We start from the raw sequence: 24,150 nt of genomic DNA, 5'->3' as shown, positions 1-24,150 counted from the left end.
GCCATTAAATTATGTACTCTAATAAACCTTTTTTTTTTACTTTATAAAAGTTTTGTTGTTCTAGTCCTAAATCATAGGTGTCAAACTCTGGCCCAGCCTAATTACATTTGGCCCGCAAAGCCATACCAAATTACTACTAGAGCTGGCCTACTTGTATTATACTTGCCAAAACTTGTTTGAGTCCATAAGAAGAGATTCATTCTTAAATCTGGAGGAAGATTTTTTTTCAATAAATATTAATGTTAGCCGCGACCTTGTTCCAGTTTTGAATTTTGGCCCACTGTGTATTTGAGTTTGACACCCCTGTCCTAAATGGTCGCCAGCTAGTGTATCTTTGGATCTGAACAGATACTAATGGGTAACATATCGAGAGTAATCTGTAAGCCAGCTGGGCTAAATTTAAAGTCACAATTTTTCAGTGTAAGTTTTTCTTGACTAGAGTTTAAAATGGGCTGGGACTGTCACATTTTGAATGATTCTTTTATTTACAGTATGTTTTAGGTACTATATAGATGGATTTAGATTTAGATTTAGCACAGATTAGAAAGCTGGCCCGTTTATTTGTTGGATATTTATCTGGCAACAGTATTTTAATATGTCTGAGCTATTGGATGGAGTCACACCTAAATTTACACAAAAGTCTTTAATATTTAAATGATCATAAAAATTGCAGCTGCCTGTATAAAAAAACAAAAGAACAAAACAAATTCTAACCAATAAAAAGTGTCAGGCTGGAGAATGAGTAACAGTGAGCTAAGACGTAAGTTGCACCTTTGGGTGATAATCTCTTTAGGGTTGTCATTAGACTTGTCATTTGTTGTAACGTAAAGCCGCTTTTAAAGCTTCACAGTTAACCAACAAAAAAAAAATCACTGTCAATGTCAATAAATGACACAGGAGGATTTTAAGTCAACTACGGTCAATCACCTGTTAGCTAACATAGCAGCTAGCTGGCTAAACTTAGCTTATTTTTTGCTAACATTGTCACCAGCAAGGTATTACCTCATGTCACATAATTATTAACTATGTGGAGTTTGTAATGTAATTTTTGTTGTATTTCTTTAATGACGTCACTAATTAGTAGACTCACTTTATCATTTTGTCAAGTCATTATAAGTCGTTGTTTATGTTTCTTACTTTTAGTGTTGTAGGTGGGGAGAGGAGGTGAATTATGTAAAGGGACTCTGATGTTATGTGGTAAAATAGGCTGAATGGAAATCAATACACAGGCTGTTAGAGGCAACCAAAACAGTTGTGGAAAGCCTAATATTTTTTAAGTGGTATGAAAAATGTTACAAAGTTAACCTTGAGAGTAGCAAAGCATTTCACTCATCAATAGTAGTCTGCAGCCATGCAGATAGTTTTGGTATAACGTGTCCAGTTTTTGAGATAGCTGCATGTTGAAATTATATGGCCTGTGTCCACATAATATAGTATGGAGCATAGTTTCACAGAGCCTGGGCTCCTTGAATTTAAAAAGCTGCAAACTCCCAACAATGAAGCCTTAGTGCTTTAATGGGAGCACACCTGACCTCAGTTAATTTGACAGAAATACAGCAATGCGTTTGTTGTGCAAACAGGCACAAATAGACACACAAAATATGTATTTGTTTTCGAGCCTTTTAGAATTTTTTAATAGATTAAAGGAGAGAATACTGGCAAAAAAAAGACAGTGGGAAACTGAAAGAGTGCAAAGCGAGAGTCAGGCACAGGGAGAGAGACCAGGGTAGGCTGAATAAGCTGTTTGTTTGTCCCTCTGTTGTCCACCCTGGGCTTGCCTTGTGCCTGGCGTCCAGGGTGATTTCCCTTCACAACGACCACTGCCGCTCTTGCATTAGTATTTTCACTGCTGTGAGGGTAGCATTCAAGGGTGTACGTGTGTTTAGTTGCTTGCTCCTCAACGGGCCTCATTATGCAGGGAATGGGAAAGACCGAGAGAGGAGAGCAGGGCCGAGACATCGACCTGACATCGCTGAGATCCACCATGCCAGCCAGCGGCCCCCTTCAGGTTAGTATACTTGAAAAGGCAGAAAAACTTATAAATAACTATAGGTGAATTGCTTATTTTATTAAGCAAAAGCATTGCCTTCCTATCTGCCTTCCTTTTATTTCACCCTCTTCCTTAGTTCCTATTTCCCTCACTCTTTAATCTGACTTTTTTCTTAGTCCTGAGAGTTTGTTACTCTGAATCATTGCTTCTATCTTGGCTTTACCACAAAGCTGTGGTATGTTCTGCCTGTGTGAGAGCTGAGGATCAAAAGGCTGCCCTGTGGTTCTCTTGGTTAGGTTAAGTGCCTGTACTCGATCCCAAGGCTAAGACACAACTACAGCATCCATCAAATATCAATTAGGGCCTGGGTGCAAAGGTTAATAATACCTTTTAAAGTAGCTGTGGGTCAAAGAAACAGGTATGCACGAATATAGAGATTTATTTATTATTCATTTATTTTTTGATATTCCCATACTTTACACACAAATATAAGGTACATTTAGTTTATTCACAAATATTTTGGATTTTATTCAAAAAGATTGAAGCTTCTTTTTTCAAATAATCATCTGACTCAATTTCACAGAAGTTATAGATATTTACATAACTGTTCCTGGTGTCTTCTGCTGGTCTGTAATAGAGGTAACAGGGTTCCTCCACATCAACCAGCAGAGCTATCAGTTACTGGAACAGTATTTTTTAGCTACACAGTCTCCATTGAACAAAGTGGGATTACTTAAGACAAGCTGTGTGTGTTTGTGTGCGTGAGTGTGTGAGACAGTGATAGATGTGGAAGACAGGGTATTCGCTCAGTTCATCAGCATATGTAAATGTCCATATTACATATAAATTTATTGTCTATACATCATTTTGGTATGTAAATGATGTGTGTAAAATTATCAATGAGATAAGCAGAATTCTGGATCTTAAATAAAGTGCTGTTTGCTTTTTTTTGTACATACATTTTTGCAAATGCATGCTTTTTCAACGCAGACAGTAAATGTCCTTTTCGATGACCCCCTACTGTTATCACATTAGCAATAACTTCATTCTATCTCATAGGTTATCTGCCTGCTAACCACATCCAAATGTAGCATGAATGCTTGTACTGTTTATTCATAAAACTGAGATTCATAACACACTCTTTGACTTTTCACCAGTTCTGTTTTGATAAGTCGTAATCTGATAACAGTTAAACAGAGAACAATGTTACAGTTTATTGAAATGGTATTCAGCATATCTGTAGCACGGGTTATGAATATGAATGAATGTGAATATATTAGCAGCAACTAATAAGACAGGAAGGCTTGAAGAGAGAGAAGAAAAAGACTTGTTTGGATAAGCTGAGAACCTGTACAGTACCATTTGGCCACTTTCTGCCACTAGTGACTCCAGTGATAATAATATCACTATAATATATGTATATCTGCAGATGTCAAGTCCTCCCCGGAACTATTCATTTGAACCATAGTGGCATAATTATATGATGACAGACACAAGGAGGGAAATGTGGGATCTTCAGTAAAGCAGAAACAAGTTTACCAAAGCATGCGTGCACATGGATGCGTGTTTAAGGAAGCGTGTGTTTAAGAACTCACTCTTTCAGCACAACATGCATCCCGTATGTTATGCCAGCTCAAACTTGTGGTCTGTATGTATATGACTAATGCTAATGCTATTATGCATGTCATATGTATTTGTTGTGTTGTGCCAACAGGCAGTTTAAAATCAAAACACTTGCATCAAGGTACTTTATACTTTACAGTATTCTAGTAAATACCCCAACAATCAGATTAAATTTTCTGTGCAAGCACTTTGTGACTGTGGGAAAGAAAAGCTCTCTTTTAACTGGGGAAAATAACCAGCGAAACCAGGCTCAGCGAGTTGCAGTCATCAGCAGCGACAAGAGCAAAAAATTGCATCATTGAATTGAATAATGAAAAATGTTGGCAAATAAGGGTTGTCAGATATACACACATAAAAAATAACTATAAATTGAGCTTGATATAGGCAGTAGGTGGTCGTCCATGTAGTCACCTGTCCAGGCTTTACCTTCCGATCATGGGGCAACCACTCTACCTACTGACCTATCCCTGCCCCTAGAATAGGCTCCAGGCCTCCATAATGTTATCCACAATAAGGTAATAGAGCTGAGGAATTGCTGGAATCTTTTTGGTTGAGATTTAGATTCATATATGCTACTGTGGAATAAAACAGGACTGTTGATACAGAATTATTACCCAGAAGGATTTCTTGGTCTTTGAGTTCATGACATCGTCACAATATCCTGATATAATGCAGTAGCATAGCTTCAGAGTGAGAGCTTCCCCAAAGAGAAGCATATTATTTTCTGAAATTAGATCTATGAGGCTTTCATTCAGTGTCTCTGTGAGCCTGTCATGATGAATCTATTTCCATGGTGTGAAAGCTTTACACCTCTAAGTCACTCTCTATGTATAGAGCACAGCAAGAGGGTGTGGAGCGCCAATACAGAATTAGGAGGAATCACACGGCCTCTCCAAGCTTGGCACTCATGTTTCAAAGAAAGAGAATGACCACACTGTTCGAGGAGGATGGTCACGGTAAGTTTAGTGATTAGAAAAACCCTCTTATTTTTAGTGTTTGATTGTGAACAAGTTCTTAAGATTACTTGGAGAAATCAATAAAGTGAAAATAACCTTAAAGCAAACATTAAAGACTAGAATTTGGTGTAAACACTTAAATTGTTGCTGTTCTTCCAACACCATGGATCTCCTTGGTTACCAACATTGCAAAATTTTACACTTATAGATTAAACCTTCCATGCTTTTTCAAGGATTTCTAGCTTATTCAGTGGTGACATTCAGCTTCCATAGTGTTGTTACAGACATAGAAATGGCATCAATATCTTAGTGTGAGGACATAACGCAAAAAGTGAAAATTGAAACACAGGCATAAGAATTATTTCAGAGAAGTGTAAAATCATGTGAGCAAGCCTGAGCTGGCCATCAACTGACTTTGGTAGATGTCAGGAAAGAAAGGCCACTTCAGAGCAAGTCTTGCACGCCAATCACAGAAAAATAGTAGTGATATACATATTAGTTTACCAAAGATTAAATATAATAAGGGAGGTCTGCATGTGTCTTATATAGTACTATGAAAAATTCTTGAGTCACCCTAGTAGGTGCGACAGTTTATTAAAATGTGCAAAAGTACATAAAATGCATTATCTAAGGCAAAAACAGGTTTTACAACTAGCTTGAAAGTCAATATTTGGTATGATCGCCTTTATTCTTCAACTCAGCCTTGCCTCTTCTAGGCAAGCTTCCTTTGATTTCTTGAAGTAGTCTTCAGAAGAAATTCTCCAGACTTCTTGAACATCATTCAAAGGTCTTTTTTGGATGTTGGCTTCCTTTTGTTCCATTCTCTGCCGAGATGATCTGACACTGCTTACACAATGTCGAGGTCCAGGCTCAACATTATTCACATGGCTGATAGCATTCCCTTGTGTGTTCTTCTGTCCAGGTGCGACTTTACTGCCCCGGCAGTGTGCTTGGGGTCATTATCATGCTGAAAAAGGAATATCCTGCCAATCAGACTCTTTCAGATACTTTCCATGATATTGCGTGGTGAATCGAATTCTGACCATATTCTTCTGCATTCAGTCCAGGTTTTGTAACTTGGCATACCTCAGCTTTTTCTCCCTGTTTCTTTTCCTTAAGAATGGCCTCTTGGCAACCACCCTTCCACTGAGACCTTTTCTGAGGCTGTGGTGAACAGTAGATGAATCATCCGAAGGGTCAGATGCATCTCTCAAGTCCTGTGTCAGGTCTTTGCTGGATTTTTTTTCCCTATTTCTTAAGGACATGACTTTCAGATACGGTTCATCTGCTGTAGATAGTTTTTTAGGCCTGTCACCTCTTCTTTTGTCCTCCACTTGACTAGTTTGCTTAAGTCCTAGACAATAACTCTTTGGGAAAACTCCTTGTTGACTCATAAATACTGTTTTACACCTGTCAGACTGTGTTATCTTGAGATTTTTAGATTAGATTAGACTATTAACAAAGTTCCTGAAGATAAAGTTCTTTGTTAGATAAGTTGCTTCATTAGGTTGTTTGTTACACTGGTTCAGTAAACACAAAATCATTCATCTGACAATGATCAGGTCCAAGAACTGGACTGAAAACGCGTGGAAAAGCAGCAAATATATATATAAAAAAGATGAGAGCTATTCCTCAAGACCACATTAAAAAATCCAGGAAAGTCTGGCTTCTTCAAAACAAAATATGCAGAGTGTACATTACTGTAGTGTCTATATAACAAGGACTATATCACAAAACTTTGTTTTTGATGCATGCTTATGCTTTGTCTTTCTTGTTTCTTGAGCTATGCATCACATCAGTTCAATTTTATTTATATAGTGCCAAATCACAACAACAACTCTTTGGGGAGATCTACATTTATTTGCACAAGTGTCTTCCTTATGGGCTCAAAAAGCAAGAACCCATCATAGTTGGGTTCTTGCTTTTTAAAGCTAGGTTAAATACTACGAGTACACAGTTGATTAGAAATGTAAATCAGTATAATGGCCTCTAAAGTTATGGAAACACAAGTCTGTGTGCATGTCTGTGATTGTGCGTGTAACCACCTCTTGGCCCCTAAATGGCAAATGCTACATTCTGAGTGTAGGTGTGAAGTATGAGAGTGCATGCATGTCTCTGTAATTCTGGGAACCGTCATCTGACGCCCGGCCGAGCCTCATCTTTAACTGAAATGCAATGACTGTTGTTGTTTAATGACTCGTGTTGTATAATAGGTGTAACCAAACTGTGGGTCGCATTCTTTTCCATTGTATATGTGTGCAAGTAGAAAGAGTTGTGTAATTTACCAGATATGTACAACAGAGTGTGAGTAGCTTGTAATTATATGGTACAGCACAGAATATGTGACAACTTTGTCCAAAGCGACTTGTTTTTAAAAAGCTTATTGCATGGTGCATCAGCAACGATTTGTCAGTTGCAATAGGGTGCTTTTTAGAAGATAACAGATTAGGAAATTTTTTTAGCAAGATAATTTTTATAAACCACATTTTTTGAAGTTTAAATGGCATTGTCAGAGATGAAGGTTAGTCTATAAATGAACTATACCACCAGTTTCAGAGATGGCACGCAATCATTGTTTTTGTCGTCATAACCTTGAATATCCAGGCCTCTCTTATCTCTTGCTACTTATTATCAGAGACCTTTTCTGGGAGACATAAAAAATTCAAAATTTAGTTATAAAACTGTAGAATTAAATGTGAACGTGAAAGCGTTTGTTAATCACAGACATCTAACCAAAAACCCAATTTAAAAACTCTCTTTAAAATAAGGGAACTAGAGGTGAAAAATTCTAATTCATGTCTGGGTTCAAACATGGCCGTCTCCATACAAGTTTTGGTAGTTTGCTGGTTTGAGTGTGAGACTATGCAATGCTCAGAACATTTTTAAAATAAGATCTCAGACTTTACAGATCTTACTTAGCATGATAATTGTTAAAGTTCATGACCAAACAATTAGAAAAAACTGAACAAGTATGGCTACCAGGGGAATGCCTCTCCTCTCTTAAAAAGACAGGACTTTGCAAAGCTGCATCTGAGCAAATCACAAGACCTCAGTTACAGTATTCTTGGCCATAATGCACAGCATTACATGTGATGTAAAACAAACACAGCATATCAGCAGAAACAACTCTTACCACCTGTCAGCATGGTGTGATGATTTGAGGGGTGATGATTTGAGCTTGTTTTGTAGCCATAGGACCTGGGCTCCTTGCAGTCATTGAGTCAAGTGAGGACATTTGTTCAGCTGCTAAAGCAGTCAAATGATATCCTACAATAACAGGGAAAAATAACTCATTGTTTATTTACTTTACCAGAACAAGATCAAACCCAGTACAAAAAGAGACGCCAATGGTTTATTCAGTGTTTTCATGCAGGACCATTTCCAAAATTGCTTCTGTTACAAAGATATATTCCTTCTCCAAGGTCAAGGAAAAAACGTGCGGCTAAGCAGAGCTTCCAGTGCTGTTTGTCTATCTGTCAGCACGATTGTGCAAAAACTATTAAGCCAAATTTTTATTAAATTTGGCAGAAATGGAACTTGGACAAAGAGAGAACTAATTCAATTTTGATGCAGATCTAGATTGCATTTGTATGTTCTTCTGTGTAGAGTTTGTATCTTCTCCCAGTGCTTGTGTGGGTTCTCTCTGGGTACTCCTGCTTCCCACAGTCCAAAGGCATTCTTGTTAACTGGTTATTCTAAATTAGCTGCAGGTGTGAATGTGGATGTGAATTGTTGTTGACGTGTCCAGGGTTACCCCTCTTCTTGAAATATGAAGATGGATGGATGGATGGATTGACCTTGATAGAGGATATGAAGAAATCCAACAGACCAATTTTATATTTCACTGTAGTTTAACAGTAATAATAGTACTCACATGTAACCCACACTGAATCCTTGGTTATGGGTTTCAAACTAGTGTCGGAAAATCAGAAAATAAATTAATCTAATTGGTCTTCAGTTCCTCAGATACCAGGTGTTGCTCTTGCCACATTTGGCTGAGACTAGATTAGCAGCATGGCCTGGACACAAAACAGTGAAGCAGCTGTATTATGCAAATGTCTTACATAGTTGGTAGCCTTCAGGGGTAACTAAACATGTAATCACTCGTATAAGCCCCGATTCCAATAAGTTGAGACATTGTGAAAATATAAAGAAAAAAGAACGCAGTGATTTGCAGCTCTCATAGACCAACGCTTTAGTTTACACAGCAAGCCAACCCGATTTGTGGGTTGTACTTTAGTTAAGACAAAGACTGTTATTAAGACACTTAAAATACAAAAAGTATATTTTAAACTTGAGTAAATTTTAACCACTTTTTATTATAGTCCTAGTACTTCTACTTTAGAAGCCAAACCCTCTTTGTGTCTTACCAATTTCTCATATGCAGGAAAAAGTGATGCAAATAAGCTGTTTATAAAATGGCATTGCAAACGGTTCAACAGCCGTGTTTTTTGTTCGTGAGAGTAAAACCTTTGGCGTTGACATTTGCCTTTGTGACTTTGCTATATAAAACACTATAAGAAAGAGAAACAACCTGAAAGCAGGATATGGGCCCATTATCTGCATATCTGCTTTGATCGTCTACCACTGAAAATATTATTTGAATTAGAAAATACATCATACTTGTCCTTGTCTGTGTGATTTACCACCATCCTTTTCTGTCTTTCCCTCATCTTTTTCTTCCATTTTTCCTTGTTACCCTATTCCTCCTTTCATTTCTCTCTATTCTTGTTCTTCCTCTCTTCTCTGTCCAGGGGGGATACTGTGTTTTCTTTTCATTTTGCAGGGGAAATGACAGCTAACTCCATTTGAATCTAAAACAGTTCTAAAAGGAGCCATGCCCAATTTTTGTGTGTGAGCGTGCATGTGTGCATGAGTTCGTGTGTGTGTGAGAAAAGGTTCTCTCAAAAGCGTTAAAGAGAGTATGTGTAAAAAAAAAAAGGGGGCAAGATGAGTGATACCAGATGAAACTTTAGATCCTACCGCATATAAACAATTAAATTATCACACAAGGACCAGTTGGTCTGTCTCCTGTTTTGTTCTATTCCCTAAACCCACAATTATAGTGTCACACTGAAAAAAGGCAGATGTACGGCACAAGTGTTCTCATGACACACACAAGTCCACCGTTTTACTTCCACTTCAGTGGGATTTAAAGTCTTTGTATATTAGGACTCGTCTGTTTTGACATATTTCATGAAGACATTGTTTGTCAAAGTAACCAACAAGCATCTTTAAAAATTTGAGCAGATTTTTACATGAGAAATAAATCATTAATAGGAGCTTTAAGGCCAAGAGTTTTGTGACAGACTTTTGTTCTTCATCCACTTGTTCCAGTCATAGTTGCCAAGAGAAAGCCGAGGGTTCCCTGCAGGGACAGTAACTCACAACACTTAAGTCATGCATGCACACACAGAGATGAACATAAATCAGAGATGAACACCAGGCTTATAAATCCAACTTCTCTGTATGCCAATCTTCTCACAGGCTCTGTGTACACACCCTTCTCATAAAAACATTTTCGAGGAATTATGTATTGCTTCTCTGCAGCATTTACAACTATATTCAACTATATTTGAGCTGCCTGCAGCCTGCACGATGTGTGCTGTGCTCAAATTGTTGCCACATAAATATAGAGATACCCACATATGCACAGATCTGTGAAAAAGCATTAACGTAAAAATAGGCATAAAAACAACATATGCAATACTTAAGAGGCTGCATGTGGTAGGGATTGTGATGAACAAAGCCTTTGTGTTTATTGATGCACAGTGAACCAGAACCTTTCATCTAACTCTTGCAGAAGATTGCGAATAAACATATTTCCCCAGAAGGCTGAGCTATTTCTTTAAGAGAGGGAAGTGATAGAAAACACATGAGAAAGCAAGAAGTAGGACCGAAGGGCGATGCAGCTTGGCATGTAGAGAAAAAGAAAAAGTAATTCGGGCCATGCAAACACACATAGAGAATCTGATTTCATCTTTGTTGATGAAATGCATGGCTGTGTGCCGGGCTGCTGGCCAGGGCGGCGCATGTGTCTGTGTGAGCATGTGTGTGTTTATGTTAATTGAGGGTTGAAGTAGAGGTAAATACAGACCTCTCTTTATCTGTGTTTTCCTTTCCTCCAGCATGAGTAGTAGGTCACTGGACTGGACAAAGTTTGTGTGGGAAAAACACCCAGCCCTGAATGTTTCTGGTCAAGCTTGTATGGCTGCCAGTTTGTTTGTGTTCATACGTGCTACTGTCAGAGGTGTGTGCAGAGTTAAAAGTCCCGGTGAGCTAGGGTCCTTTGTCTGCACTTATTTGAATCAAAACAATGGAAAAATACAACTCTAAAGTGACTCTTAATAAACATTTCAATCGAGGATAGATCAGACGTTTAATAACTCTATACTTCACCTCCTCCTCTTCAGCTATATTAGGGTTTAGTTGTCTTCTAACCCACCTTTTAGATTATAAATCCTGCAACTTTATTGTTATTTGTTTTCTCATTGCTCACCTAGCATTGGCACTACCACGTCTTCAAATATGAAATTGGCATTTTTTTTGGGCTTGTTTGTTTTTCTTTGTTAGAATTAGCTAATTTTGCAGCGTCCTTGGAAATGTGACTTGATAAATATCTTAGATATTCAAAGCGTGACCTTTTTTTGACAGAAACAATGAACCCATGGAATTCTATAATTGCACAGTATAGATACGAAAGATTCTTTTGAATCTATAGTACAAAAGTTTATTTTGCCTGCTCTATTATTTACAAGAGGACACCACAGTTCATACAATTGATTTAACGCCAAAGGAATTTGTGTCTCCTCCAGGGACCGAATTGGGAATCTTGTCAGTCAATTGTAAACCATACATTAAGGAAAAAAAAACATATTTTAAGAAACTCACAAAAATAGTTAAAGCTGAGTTAAAAGGCTTGAGCACTGTGTAAAATTGTTAACCATCACAGGGCAATTAAAAATATCAATGAAAAAGAAAGATGTTGTATTAACAAAATTGATGGATAAACTTACACTCAGTCAACCAAGTGATTTCTTATACATGATAATCTGAAAATGCTGGTTGAGTCTGCACCTATTCAACTTGCCTGTTTTCTTCAGCTGGACACAGCAGGACAATAATGTTTAATGGGAGACAAACATGAAAATCGACCTGTTCTACAGATTTCAGTGGAATCCAAGGCAAGCAAAGTTAATCCTGCTTCCAGAGATCAGAGCCAATTGTTGCCACAAGGTAGCTGTAATCTAGAGGATGTAACAAACAGGCAACGAAAGAAGCTTACGGAACAGAAAACTCATTAAGAATGAGGATGAGAGATCACTTTCATTGTATTTTTAAGTCGTGTCTAGATTTCAATGGACAAGCACTGCTCATCTCGCTTGCCCCAGTGGAACACTGTCAGGGCAAAGCAAGGCAAACAATAGCAGTCATGCATTAATAGGCAACACACAAACCTCCACCTCTAGCATATTGTTCATTTATTTCTCAACTGTAGAGTGCTATGTACCCAGCACCAAATGACAGACAGACAGAGCTGCCACTTATTGGTGGACATACTGTAGAGGTTAGTTTCTAAAGGGTGAGCTACTTTTGCCAAGCATAGAGGTCAAAAACAGCATACATGTAGAGTTAAGGTTATTAAGTGAATCAAAGCAAATAAGTTCTGATGTTGCTCTGCATCTTTGAATAGTTACATAGTCAACAATTTACCTGGATTAGCTAGTCCATCGGTCTCAAACCCCCGGGCCACGGACTGGTGCCGGTCCGTGAGTCATTTGGTACCGGGCCGCGAGAGTTGAGGCTCGGGTGTGACATGTATAGTTTTCAGGGTTTTTATCATTAACTCGGTTTCCCTGGGTCTTTTCCCCTGTTGTAGTTGTGTGTCTTATTTTGAAAGAAATATTTACACGTTACCATAGCAACCAGAGAGCATTAAGGGGCAAAGAGGAGGATGTTACTCTCAATGTTGTTGTCGCATTTCAGGAGGACGCTGCAAATAACGTTACACTATTACACAGTGAATTCGCGTTTATTATTATATTTACAAAATACCACAGTTTTTATCTTGGTCGTATCATTTTATTTTGTTTTATTTATCCGCGATCCGGTCTGTGAAAATATTGTCTGACATTAAACCGGTCCATGGTACAAAAAAGTTTGGGGACTGCTGAGCTAGTTTACATTTCGTCCAAGTGGGAAAATGGTTCTGAGGACAGGAGGTGACTTCATTTTTTTGTTTAGATTTGTTTATGTTTGGTTGATTTTTCAATTGTACACAAATTTGGTGATTTGATAGGATATTAAGACCACTTCAAGCTCTGTTTAAACAACTCTTGTTTTAGTTTGTAATGCAGTACATTGTTGTGAGGTCATATAATTATCTGTGCTTAAACAAAAAAACTGGGGGCAGGAAAGCAGTGATTCAGGGAAAGAACGAAAGTGCAGGCGGCAGGCGAGGGTCAGTCTTACCTCATCCAGGCTCTGTCACTGATGCCCCTTGGTGTATGTGGTGCTCATGGGACTATTGTTGAGCTCAGCCCTATGAGATCATACTAAGTGTGAAACAAAGGCACCCACTTAATAACTGTTGTCTGTGTAAAGCCACGAGTCAATGCAACCCATTTTTGTTTACACACAAACTGTTCTGATATTCTCTTACCGCTGGGAAAACTATGTTTTTTATTAAGCAGTTATGTAGTTTTCCCAAAAATATTCCACATTTAAATGTTTTAAAGCTGCAGACTTTAGGTTTTACTATTAACAAATTAGTTATACACATGTTGATTTTATGCTCCTTTAAAGCATACAATGTAGGCATTTGCTTCCACTCTAAACTGTTTTAACAAGCACATTGCTGTGCTCTTATTTGTTTTATTAAAAAAAATGCTCATAACCACACACATTAGATTTCCTAGGATATTTATTGGTTTTTTTCTCCACATAAGTTTACTCTGAACAAACATATATATCACATTTATGATCCTTAGAGGACCTAAATAAATTCCCAGACTGGTGTTTGGTCACTTGTGTGTGTGTGTGTGTGTGTGTTGCTTGTTCAGGAATATCCTTCAAAACCAACTACTGAAACTTTGACCTCTTCACTGAAAGCAAACATCCATAACTTCTTGAACCCAGCCATAAATCCTCTTCTCTCTCACACACACACACACACACACACACACACACACACACACACACACACACACACACACACAGAGAGAGAGAGAGAGAGAGAGAGAAAGGGAGAGTTAAAAAAAAAGGGCTACAGTTTAAAAAAATCTATAAAACATTCCAAGGAATAAAACTGTGACATTTCTTTGTTCGCTTTTTATTAGGGGGCGGGATTTTCAAACTGAGGGAGACAATAGAAAGTATGTTGTCTTACTGTGCATGAAACATTTAATAGGTAAAACAGAGTCCTGTTCTTTTTATTGTGTTACAGCAATGCCAATCAGTGAAACCCTCTACCCCATTTATAATTCAAGAAAAACTCTCCAGTATTGTAATAAGGACTGGGCGGACACTCAACATTATCAGTATTGTAGTCTTTCCAAGAGCAAAGCATTTTAAATCTTGGCTTGCCAAAGACGTTATAAAATTGAATGAAAACTAGTCACTTTGTTTCACTTTGTGTATTATGCTTCAAGTGTGTTTGCAAGTCAAGTCAAGTCAAAAGTTTGGCAGTGAAAGAGCAAAATGATGTTTATACATATTCATTTCCAGGAGTGGCAGTGGGACATCACATTCTTGTGGTTATGGGAAATTATACAAGTGCTTATTGAGAAAGCTTTAGTCAGAGAGTTCTTAAATGTATGATGATCATTCCCACATTGCAACTGCGATACAAACCCTTTTTGTAATGAGATAGCTAGACTTTCTTTCAGGCTGATAATGATTGCACATAAACTCTGTAAAAGTTGTTCTCCACTGTGGCTGGACTGGTATCAAAAGTTTCTTGACTTCTTTAAGTTGCTTGAAGACGTTTCACCTCTCAACCGAAAAACCTCTTCAGTTCTAGGGTCAAATGGTGGAGAGTTCCAGATTTAATCCCTGTGGGAGTGTCCCCCCAAGAGGAACATGGACCCCCTAATGATCCTCTACCTAATCACACGAGCCCAGGTGTGAAAACAGGTGTAGGTCACAATCAGCCAAGGTTTCAGGTGAGCTCATTGTGAAACCTAGCCCCACCCTGTCATGTGATTTCATGTGGGGGTCCATTTGGCCCTCTCGGGGGGATACTCCCACAGGGCTTAAATCTGGGACTCTCCACCATTTGACCCTAGAACTGAAGAAGCTTCTCGGATGAGAGGTTCAAGCAACTTAAAGAAGTCCAGACACTTTTCTTTCCAAGCTCCTTAGATTACGATGACCTGGATGACTGAGAACCTTCACAGATGTATCAAAAGTTATTGCGCTGAAGTGCACCTTAATGACTTAGCTGCAACAGGAAATCCATTCTTTCACTTAATGTGTGTAAAATGGCTGTTGTAGAGTTAAAGAAACTCAATAAATTCATAATAAACCAATGTATCCACACAGTCCTAGGGCATTTGTACCGGCTCCTGCAAGTTTTCTTTCATATTACCTACATCGCGTAATGCATGACTTAGACACACTGTGCCTGTTGAATCTTGGTAATGTCAAATAAGGAAGTTTTTCATCATAATCTTATACTTCCACGTAGTAATTAGCCATTGTTGCTTTTCCTTACACACATGCCTAACTTGTGTTTTTAGCTCATCAAACATCCGGATAGAAAATAAAGTCAAGTGCAGATTCAAGTGCTATGTATATACACAGAACCAAAGAGACCGTGACCGTGCCACGTGTTAAGTCATGTTTGACTGGTTGAGCAGGTATTAGGTTGCAAGCACCAACTGTATAACGTTCAGCTTCAGTAGATTTCCACTTGTCACATCTTGAGTAAAATGTTGACAGGGTTATAATTAACTCGCTAACTTAAAAGAAACCCAATGGTGTTTACTGCCAGTCAGGTTGGAAAACAGAGGAAAAACACTTAATGCGTCAATAGCACGACTAGGTATGGACTTGGTATTTTGCATGTTAGCACTGAAAAGGTGTTAAAGCAAAAGAGGTTGAACAATGACCCTTGTTGCTTACTTAAAATGTCTAAGCCCAAGTCATTTGTGTATGAATATTAGTAGAGTAGAGCAGCTGGTTGTACACAGAGTGAAAACAGGGTTAAAGGTAAATACATGAAAATTAAGAGAAAGACTCATATTAATTAGGACAGGATGTGGGACTAGCGATTAACTCAAGAAGGGATCTGCTGATGAGAGATGTTTGAAAATATAACTAAACTTAAATATAGCATGTTCTAAAATGTTATAATGAAAAAACTGGGTGTATTTTGGTTTTGTCCATGGTGACCTTCCTGTCTAGTCAGTCCATTTTCTCTCTCTTCACACTTCACACTGTTATTCTGGTACAGTTATGATTGCTCTAGTCAACAGCTTGCTGTACTTTCATGACTACATTGATATTATTGTGTAAAAAGTGCTCATTTAGCCATATGTCCAATACTTAACTCTGCTTATAGTTTCTTACAAGGTATTTATTGTCTGTTATGCTGTTCCTTTATGACTAATGAAAGACCTTTACACAGTTTTAATATTATAGTGCCACAAAGTGTAAGTAATCTCTCCATAAAATCCTTTTCAGACACAGAATAAGTTTTTTCATTCAGACACGGCTCATTTTTAGCTCATTTCGGCAAAGGACTCAAATACTTACATTTGATGGTTCTGGGTATGACTGTGCGTGAGCCTCCTTGGCTTCTCGGTAGAATTTAATTGTCATTAGTTTATGCAATACAGCCAACCAATGACAAGAAAACATATTACTTTCTCTCGTTACATCACACATTACAGTAACTTGTAGTATGTGATGGATCATGAGCCAGATGAGCTTTAATGTTAATGACATTCTGGTTTGTGTTTATGTTTCCTTAAAACTTTGTAGAGACCTACTTGTGATGGGGAGAGGCGTGGTATGTGTGCAGTTCCTGCCGTAAAAACAAGACATATTTATGGCAAAGTGAAAGCTGAACGTGCTTTCTATATTCTTTTTTCTACCATTCTCATTAAGAGAATGGTCTGTATCTATGCTGTGCTGGTGCTGCAGCGAGTAATATTCAAGCCCATTCCTTCACACATGGGCTCAGGATTGAGCATGCGCTCTATTAAATTGGGAATACTGAAAATGCACGATAGGCAAATATTTACTGCATATCGTAAATAGAGCTGAAAAAGATAAACTGTTATCACTGATGTTAATTGAATTCTACCAAAACATGTTTATTAGTTAACTCAGTCATGTGTGCGTCAGTCAACACACGCGGCCACATGGTTCACCTCAAGTAAGACTTTTAAAATGACCAGACAAGAAGTAACATTTCCAAAATGCTGTGAGATTAACAGAAAGCACTCCCAGTGTTTCAGTTATGTTTTGTTTTTTATGCATATATTTAATTTTCAACACTGTCTCTATCTGACTGCCTGTCTCTTTAAATGTGTCATGTAATGGGATGCAGTTTCAGTGCATAACAGCGGCATTCGTGGAACTCAGGAAGTAGGAATACCAACATACACGCATGCACAGAGGAAGGAAGTGTGTGTTGCGGACAGCGATGAAGGCCGGGTCATTAAATCCAGGAAGTTGCGGTGAGGAATGTCCTGCGATGTCACACATGGCATGAAAGCTTGCAGGCCTGAGGGGGATTTAAAGACCAAACATCTGCGGAAAAAAACATCTCTTTAGAATAAGTGAAGAGAAACAAAATACAAAATACTCTTCAAGTGTCACCTATTCACGTTAGGAGTTTTCCTTTCATTACACCTGTTCACATCACACCTTAGGCCCCGAGGCAACTTTAACAATACTGTACGCAATCACGCAGAAATGTATTAGTGAGCCTTTCCCGTAGTCCTCTCCCCATGTTTGTTTTGGATACAAGCAGTCTGGTGTGGTTTTAAGTCAAAATCAAATTGTGGAAAATTACCTGCTTGGGTCAATGAATTATAATTGCTCAAAACCACAACCACAGTTAGGACGCGTTGTGTAACCGCAATATAGTCACTCTACTCTAAGGCTTATATGACTCATAAGTCTGATGTTTGGTGCTGTTTTTGATCGTTTAATGGTTTTTGTACTCGTGCCTACAATGTGCCAAACACACACAAGCATAAACTGCACACATGCAAGCACAGTGTGGATTTTGGAGGAAAATATTGCATTGCTCAATAGTTGTATAATATCAGGAGCAGTACGTGATTGAAGGTTTTCACTGCTAGATGAAACACTGTTTTTGTTCTCTGTGCATGCATGTCGTTGGAATTTCAAGATGCTAGTTTTTCTTTCGAGACCAGGGCCACATTTTAGTTCTTCCATTCTCAGATTAAGAAAGGTCGTAAATCTCAATGAGGGGATTGTATATTCTACTGCCATTATAGTCAGTACTGTACACCCATGGTTAACATTATAACTGCCATTACAAATAATTTTATATATCAAAATATATGAAAAGTGCATATGCCCCACATCTACTGTACATACTTCTACCTTCCACATTACCTTTGGGAATTGGCGACTGATTTTTTTTAGTCTAAATCTAAATTATGTATTTTGTAAGGAGCAACAATGTAGAAATGACAATTTTTGACTACTCTTTAATTATTAAGATTTATTTTATAAACTCAAAACTTTAGTGGTATTGGTGAGTAAAAAAAAAGGTGACCTGCCTCTTTAAATGCCCCAGTATTGACCTTTACTATATCAACAGGAGATGCAATTAGTCTTGTATTGTGCACAGTGTCTTCCTTACTTACTCTGACACTGATGGACTGTTGACACTGCAGCTGTGCAAAACAGACTCAAGAAACTTCACATATGTGTAGTAGCTCAAAATGATAAAATGTAGATCTGAACACATCCACTATAGCAGAATGCACCACAAACATGATAGCACTTCAACCTTACAAGATCCATACGCAAAAAAAAAATACATCCACTTGCCACTTTAGGTATTTAGGCCTGCAGACATGGTCACGTCAACCTGCTGAAGTTCAAAAAAAGCATTCAAATGAATGAAGGAAACAAATTTAAGTGACTTTGAATGTGGTCTACTGGGATTTTCCCACACGGACATCTATAGGGTTTACTGAGAACTGTCCGAAAAAGAGAAAATATAGGATAATGGCCAGACTGCTTGAAACTCATAGGAAGGCAACAGTAACTCAAATAACTCATTATAATCAAGGAATACAGAAGAGCACCTCTGAATGCATAAAACGATAAAGCTTGAAGCAGATGGTCTACAGCAGCAGAAGACCTCACCAGACTTTCAGCCCCTTAGTACTAAAGGTGGAAAGTAACGAATTACATTTACTTGCGTTACTGTAATTGAGTAGTTTTTTTGTGTATTTGTACTTTTTAATGTCATTTTCCAAGTCGGTAATTTTACTTTTACTTAAGTATATTTTTTAAAAAGTATTGTACTTCGCTACATTTTCAATCACACCCGTTACTGAGTAAATTAAAAGAACAAAAAAAAAAACCCAACATTGCGCTTCGGAAATACTGCAGGGAATGATGGGTAGTAGAACAAATTAGCGTTGGGTCACGATAAAAATGGAGTCTGACATCGGTGGTACGGATCCAGCGAAAAAAGAAACCCCATCGAATTCTGCTGACCCTGAACTCGAAGAAACCGATGTGAACCCCTGGCCGTATTTAAGGGACCATTTCGGCTTCATTATGCAGTGTAAGCTGTGTTTGCCCAGAAAGACCGAGTTAGCAGCTTTTAAAAATTCCACATCAAACCTGCACAAGCATGTAGAGGTAAGTTAAATGAAACTTGTACATTTATTTTAGCAAAAAAGGCTGTGCTGAAGTTAATCACATTAAGTTAAGACATAAGCTGTTATTGGGCACGTTGTTGTCCACGCAACTTAAAATATTTTTACTTGATTGCCAAAAGAAAATGTGTTCACTTTTCCTGTTTGTTAATAATAATAATTTATTTTTAAAAAAATTAGTTAAATTAGACAGAAGACGGAAGCGGCTACTTTCTTACTTAACCCACATATGTTCACACTGCAGGCAAAAGAATAACATGTGCTATGTGCAGAGGTGTTTTTTTTCTGTTCTCAAACTGATCTCCCTGTTGGAGCTCAGTCTAGGGGGACTTATTTGTTTCTCCTTATCTTTCCTCACGTGGTGCATTTTCCATCGTTATACCTCTCTGACCTGTCTTCCCCATGTGATGTTTGTGTAATGTATGTATGGTCGGAGGGTAAGATGACGCTGGCAAAGGTCGGCAACCTTAACCCAATTTCCTTCGGGGTCAACCTTCAGGATCAATAAAGTTTTATTGAATTGAATTGAATTGCTCCTCAAAATTAACAGAGCAGGGCCAAGTTTAAAAAATTAAAACACATTTTTATAGCAGCTGCCGTACAGCTCAATTCAGTACTTGTTCTCTTATTTGACAGTTTAAAACACATTCACATGTAAAAGAATTATATGGTTTTGACAGTTTGGTTGGTTGGTTTGGTGACCATTATCCATTTTGATGTATAGACTTGCAGTTTAACTGCCACTGCACTTTAATTTGTAAAGTTTTTCTTTTAATTAAAAAACAACTACTTTGAGATTTATCCCATTGTCTTTTTTGCACTACTCAGAAGAGGCTGTCCTCCTGCTGACAAAAAAGTAACTATGTAACTTTTACTCTGAGTAAATTTTAAATGAGCTACTTTTTACTTTTACTTGAGTAAATTTTTAGTCAGGTAATTTTACTTGTACTTGAGTAAAATTTCAGCAAAGTAATAGTACTTTTACTTGAGTAAAATATTTTAGTACTCTTTCCACCTCTGCTTAGTACCAAATGAGCATAGTTTCAAGGTCACAGCTTAACTGAGTGTTGTTGCATCCATCCATGCACCCATCCACACCCACAGTATCTTCTGGTGCAGCAGGATAACCCACCATGTCACAATGTCCAATCATCTCAAAGTGGTTTCCACAGTTTCAGTATAATAGAGCAGCGGTCCCCAAACCCCGGGCCTCGGACCGGTACCGGTCCGTGAGTCGTTTGGTACCGGGCCGCGAGAGTTGAGGCTCAGGTGTGAAATGTATAGTTTTCAGGGTTTTTATCAGTTTTCAGCGTTATTTTGTTATCGTTTTTATCGTTTACTCGGTTTTCCTTGGTATTTTCACATGTGTTATGAATAAATTTTCTTTTTTTCGGTACCGGTGCTAGTTTTATTTTGTTGTATTTATCCGCGACACCTTAAAGGCCGGTCCATGAAAATATTGTCGGGCATAAACCGGTCCGTGGCGCAAAAAAGGTTGGGGACCGCTGTAATAGAGCACCTTTGGGATGTGGTGGAAAAAGAGGTTCACCACATGGATGTCAAGAAGACAAATCAACATTAACTGCATGATGGGTGCCCAACACAGCACTAGCAAGGCAAAACAATCCCCATTCTCTTGGACTGGTTCATTTGTGGGAGGAAATCAGACAGTGTGTAGGGAGAGCTCCATACAGAAAGGCCCCAGGAAGCTCTGAATCCAACAGCTGTGGTGCTAAATATAGTGTACTATTCAGATCTGATTGCAATATGTCCTCCAGTTTAGTTTTTAAATTCAGATTCTTTCTAGAGATAATTCAGCAGGTGCTGAGCATTGGTAGAGTCATGTCCCTAAGAATTTATGGCTGCAGCTCAGTCTTTCACGCATACGCAAGAGAAGATTTTGCATGTTTGCAGCTTGAAATAACCTCTTGGTCATGACTGCAGAATGTCCTACAGTAGCACTGGTGTGAGAACTATTTGCATATTTCAAGTTTAAAGGAAATGGAGGTATATTTTTTTTCTGAGAAATGTTTAAGTCTGTCACACGAACATTGTTTCATGGAGCATTTCCCTTTCAAATGACTGGTGTGCTGCTGCAGCAGTGGCGCGGCACGATTTTTACAGACAGCATTCCTCCAACAAAGGTCTTAATCCTGCTCCCATAAGAGCAAACAATTTCACCATAAAGAGTCTTTGTCCAACTTGCTCTTTACCCCTAACCTTTTTGAAGGTGTTGACAACTCAAAAAGCAATTTAAAATGGTATAATCTACCAAGAAAAACAAATGGTATTTGCGATTCCCTGGTTCAGCGAGTGCATATATATATATAACTGCAAAGCTCTTTTTATGACAGGTTAAACACTGCAGAGATGGACAAGAAATTCCAGCTATTGCTGCCATCGCTGTGCTCACAAAGACTCGCTGACATCAGGCTGACAACTTTCCAAACGTGCCTTCCTTGTAATAGCAACTTCAAGCAAACTCTTAACAATGAGTAGTATACTTTTGCAACTCAACAAATCATGATGGACGTTACTGTTATCAAGGTTCTTTTAACACGGCATTGTGTGAGGTACATGTGTATGATTTAGTGTGTATGTGCGTTTACGTGCATTTAAAGACATAAATGTGTTTCCACAGCGTGTGGACCCGCCTGGAGACAAATGAATGTCACCATCATGCAAATCATGTGTGTTTGAGTGCGTGTGTGTTAATCCTCAAACACACAACCTGGTGGCACACTATTTTAATGTTATCTTTTTAGCCTCTATTGCCTTTCCATCCATGCTTGAAGAGGAACAGTTCCTCCTGTATGCACGGGACACGTTTCATCAGTCAAACCAAAATCGTAACACACAAAATGAAAACTTGTCTGGAATTGATGATTCCTTTTGCCCTGTTGTTGATTCTTCTTGGATCAGAGCCTAAAAATTTGGAATTGGCTTCGCTTTTTCGAATTTGCTTTGCTTGACTTTACTTGGAGAAAATCTGACTGATTTTTTTTTAAAAATCCTTCCCACTGTTTGGAAAATAATGAATAAATGAGATGCCATATGTTACCTCTAATTTATGCGTAAAGCAGTTGCTGCTTGTCTGAACTGAACTATGGTGCAAATTCTTTCTTCTATTACGTGGAAAGCTGCACTATATGGTCATGTGAACCTCACATAAATCTTATGTAATTTTTATGGGCCCATAGGAGATCTTCTTGGTTCTAGTCCAACAGAGTTAACCTTTGTTATGAAAAAATGAGGTAACTCTGCTGCTGCATGCTTGTCATTCACACTCTCCATCTCTGAACTTCACTGCAGAGAAAACACTTTGGAGACAATAAGAACATTTCTGTTTATTTGTGTGTTTGTTATGTTGCCATGACAGCGTGTAATTTGTCAGAACGCACCGATGGTGCACACACTCCTGGCATGTGATGCACTCCCATATCCATCTGGCACACACACACACACACACTCACACATCTGCTGTACACTTCTTCAAAGGTATGTAGCATTCCAGATGATCCTTTAATACTAAGAAAAACACACCTACCTCTTGTGCAACAATCTTATAGTGTGACTGCCCTCAGAGGAGAAACACTTATTTTTGGATTTGCACACACACACTTAAAAACATAGGTACAGACCAGCACCTTGAGCTATAGTCAGAATGTGTCTTTGCATGCTTTAACGGGTTACCCTTTCTTCTTATATTGTGACTAACTGTAAATTGGGTCTAATTTTTGTAGTTTTTGTGGATATTAAAACACCAGATCTTGTCAGTCTGCATCAACGACTCCAAATCATCTGCAATGCATCTTTCCAATAGGGGATTCGACTCAGCTCGTTGCTAAATAGTTGTATTCTGGTTATAGTCCTACATAAAAGCAAAGGAGCCAAGTGCCTATGTCAGCTGTTGGACTCTGAATGTAAGTAGATGATGTGAATTTCTGCATATGTCAACAGCAACAGGTTTGTGATTGTCACCTGTTTGGCAGAGTTACTCATGAGATCATCACAAACAGATTGCACGTAATTGCCAACTTGTCCCCATTCAGTTGCAAACTGATAGCAGACTGATGACCATTTTATCACCAACTTGACACACTGTAAATGACTGCAGGTGGTTATAGACTTGGTCCCTGTCTTCAAGGCAAACATTTTAAAGGCAACACAATTGCATACGATTGCAATAACTCTGCTTGGTCTCAAACCACTGTTTGTGAGATTGTAGCATTAGAGACATGAATTAAATCAGACTGTTGGTCAAGGACAAAAAACTGTCTTTTCTCACAAAAATTGTGAATTCAGTTCAGATGAGCTGATATGTGTCTAACTTATTATTATTACTGCAACAAGACGATCCAGATTTTATAAACTTTTATTCTTTAATGTTATTTTCCTGAATTAAATGAAACCTTAAATAAACAGCAATTAAATTCCCCAGGACCCAATAGGAGGTTACACCATGCCTCTGGTTAGGTTAAGGCAGGGACAGCACTTTGGCAGACTTAAGCCTAGATTAAGACTTAAGTGTGGTCACAAGAATAACTCTCGCGCTAAGCATCTGATGACAAAATTTGCATCATTGGGACCAGTGCGGACTCGCAGACGTGGAAAGTATAGTCCCTGTTTTAGGAATAGGTCGTTTAGTTGAGTGTAAATGAGTGACTGTTCTTTAACATTTATTCTACTAAGAAATGGACTC

The 24,150-nt window shown here is 38.3% G+C and overlaps 1 protein-coding gene across 8 annotated transcripts in view; it reads left to right on the top strand.

Moving 5' to 3' along the window:
- The first annotated feature begins 1,726 nt into the window (after positions 1-1,726).
- Positions 1,727-24,150, top strand: part of LOC146369224 (ninjurin-2-like) — a 38,762-nt gene continuing 16,338 nt past the window's right edge. For 2 of the 8 annotated variants that reach the window (XM_084909956.1, XM_084909955.1), the window contains exon 1: positions 1,727-2,008. In XM_084909956.1, coding sequence (XP_084766082.1) covers positions 1,913-2,008 — 96 coding nt within the window. In that variant the 5' untranslated portion in view covers positions 1,727-1,912. The remainder of the gene's footprint in view (positions 2,009-24,150) is intronic. The other 6 variants (XM_084909959.1, XM_084909963.1, XM_084909961.1 and 3 more) reach the window with 4 other exon arrangements.

Source organism: Perissodus microlepis, chromosome 17 (genome assembly GCF_051167445.1).
Source record: "Perissodus microlepis isolate ML-2025 ecotype Zambia chromosome 17, ASM5116744v1, whole genome shotgun sequence".
NCBI classification, from domain to species: Eukaryota; Metazoa; Chordata; class Actinopteri; order Cichliformes; family Cichlidae; genus Perissodus; species Perissodus microlepis.
This window is presented reverse-complemented; position numbering and strand designations above follow the sequence as displayed.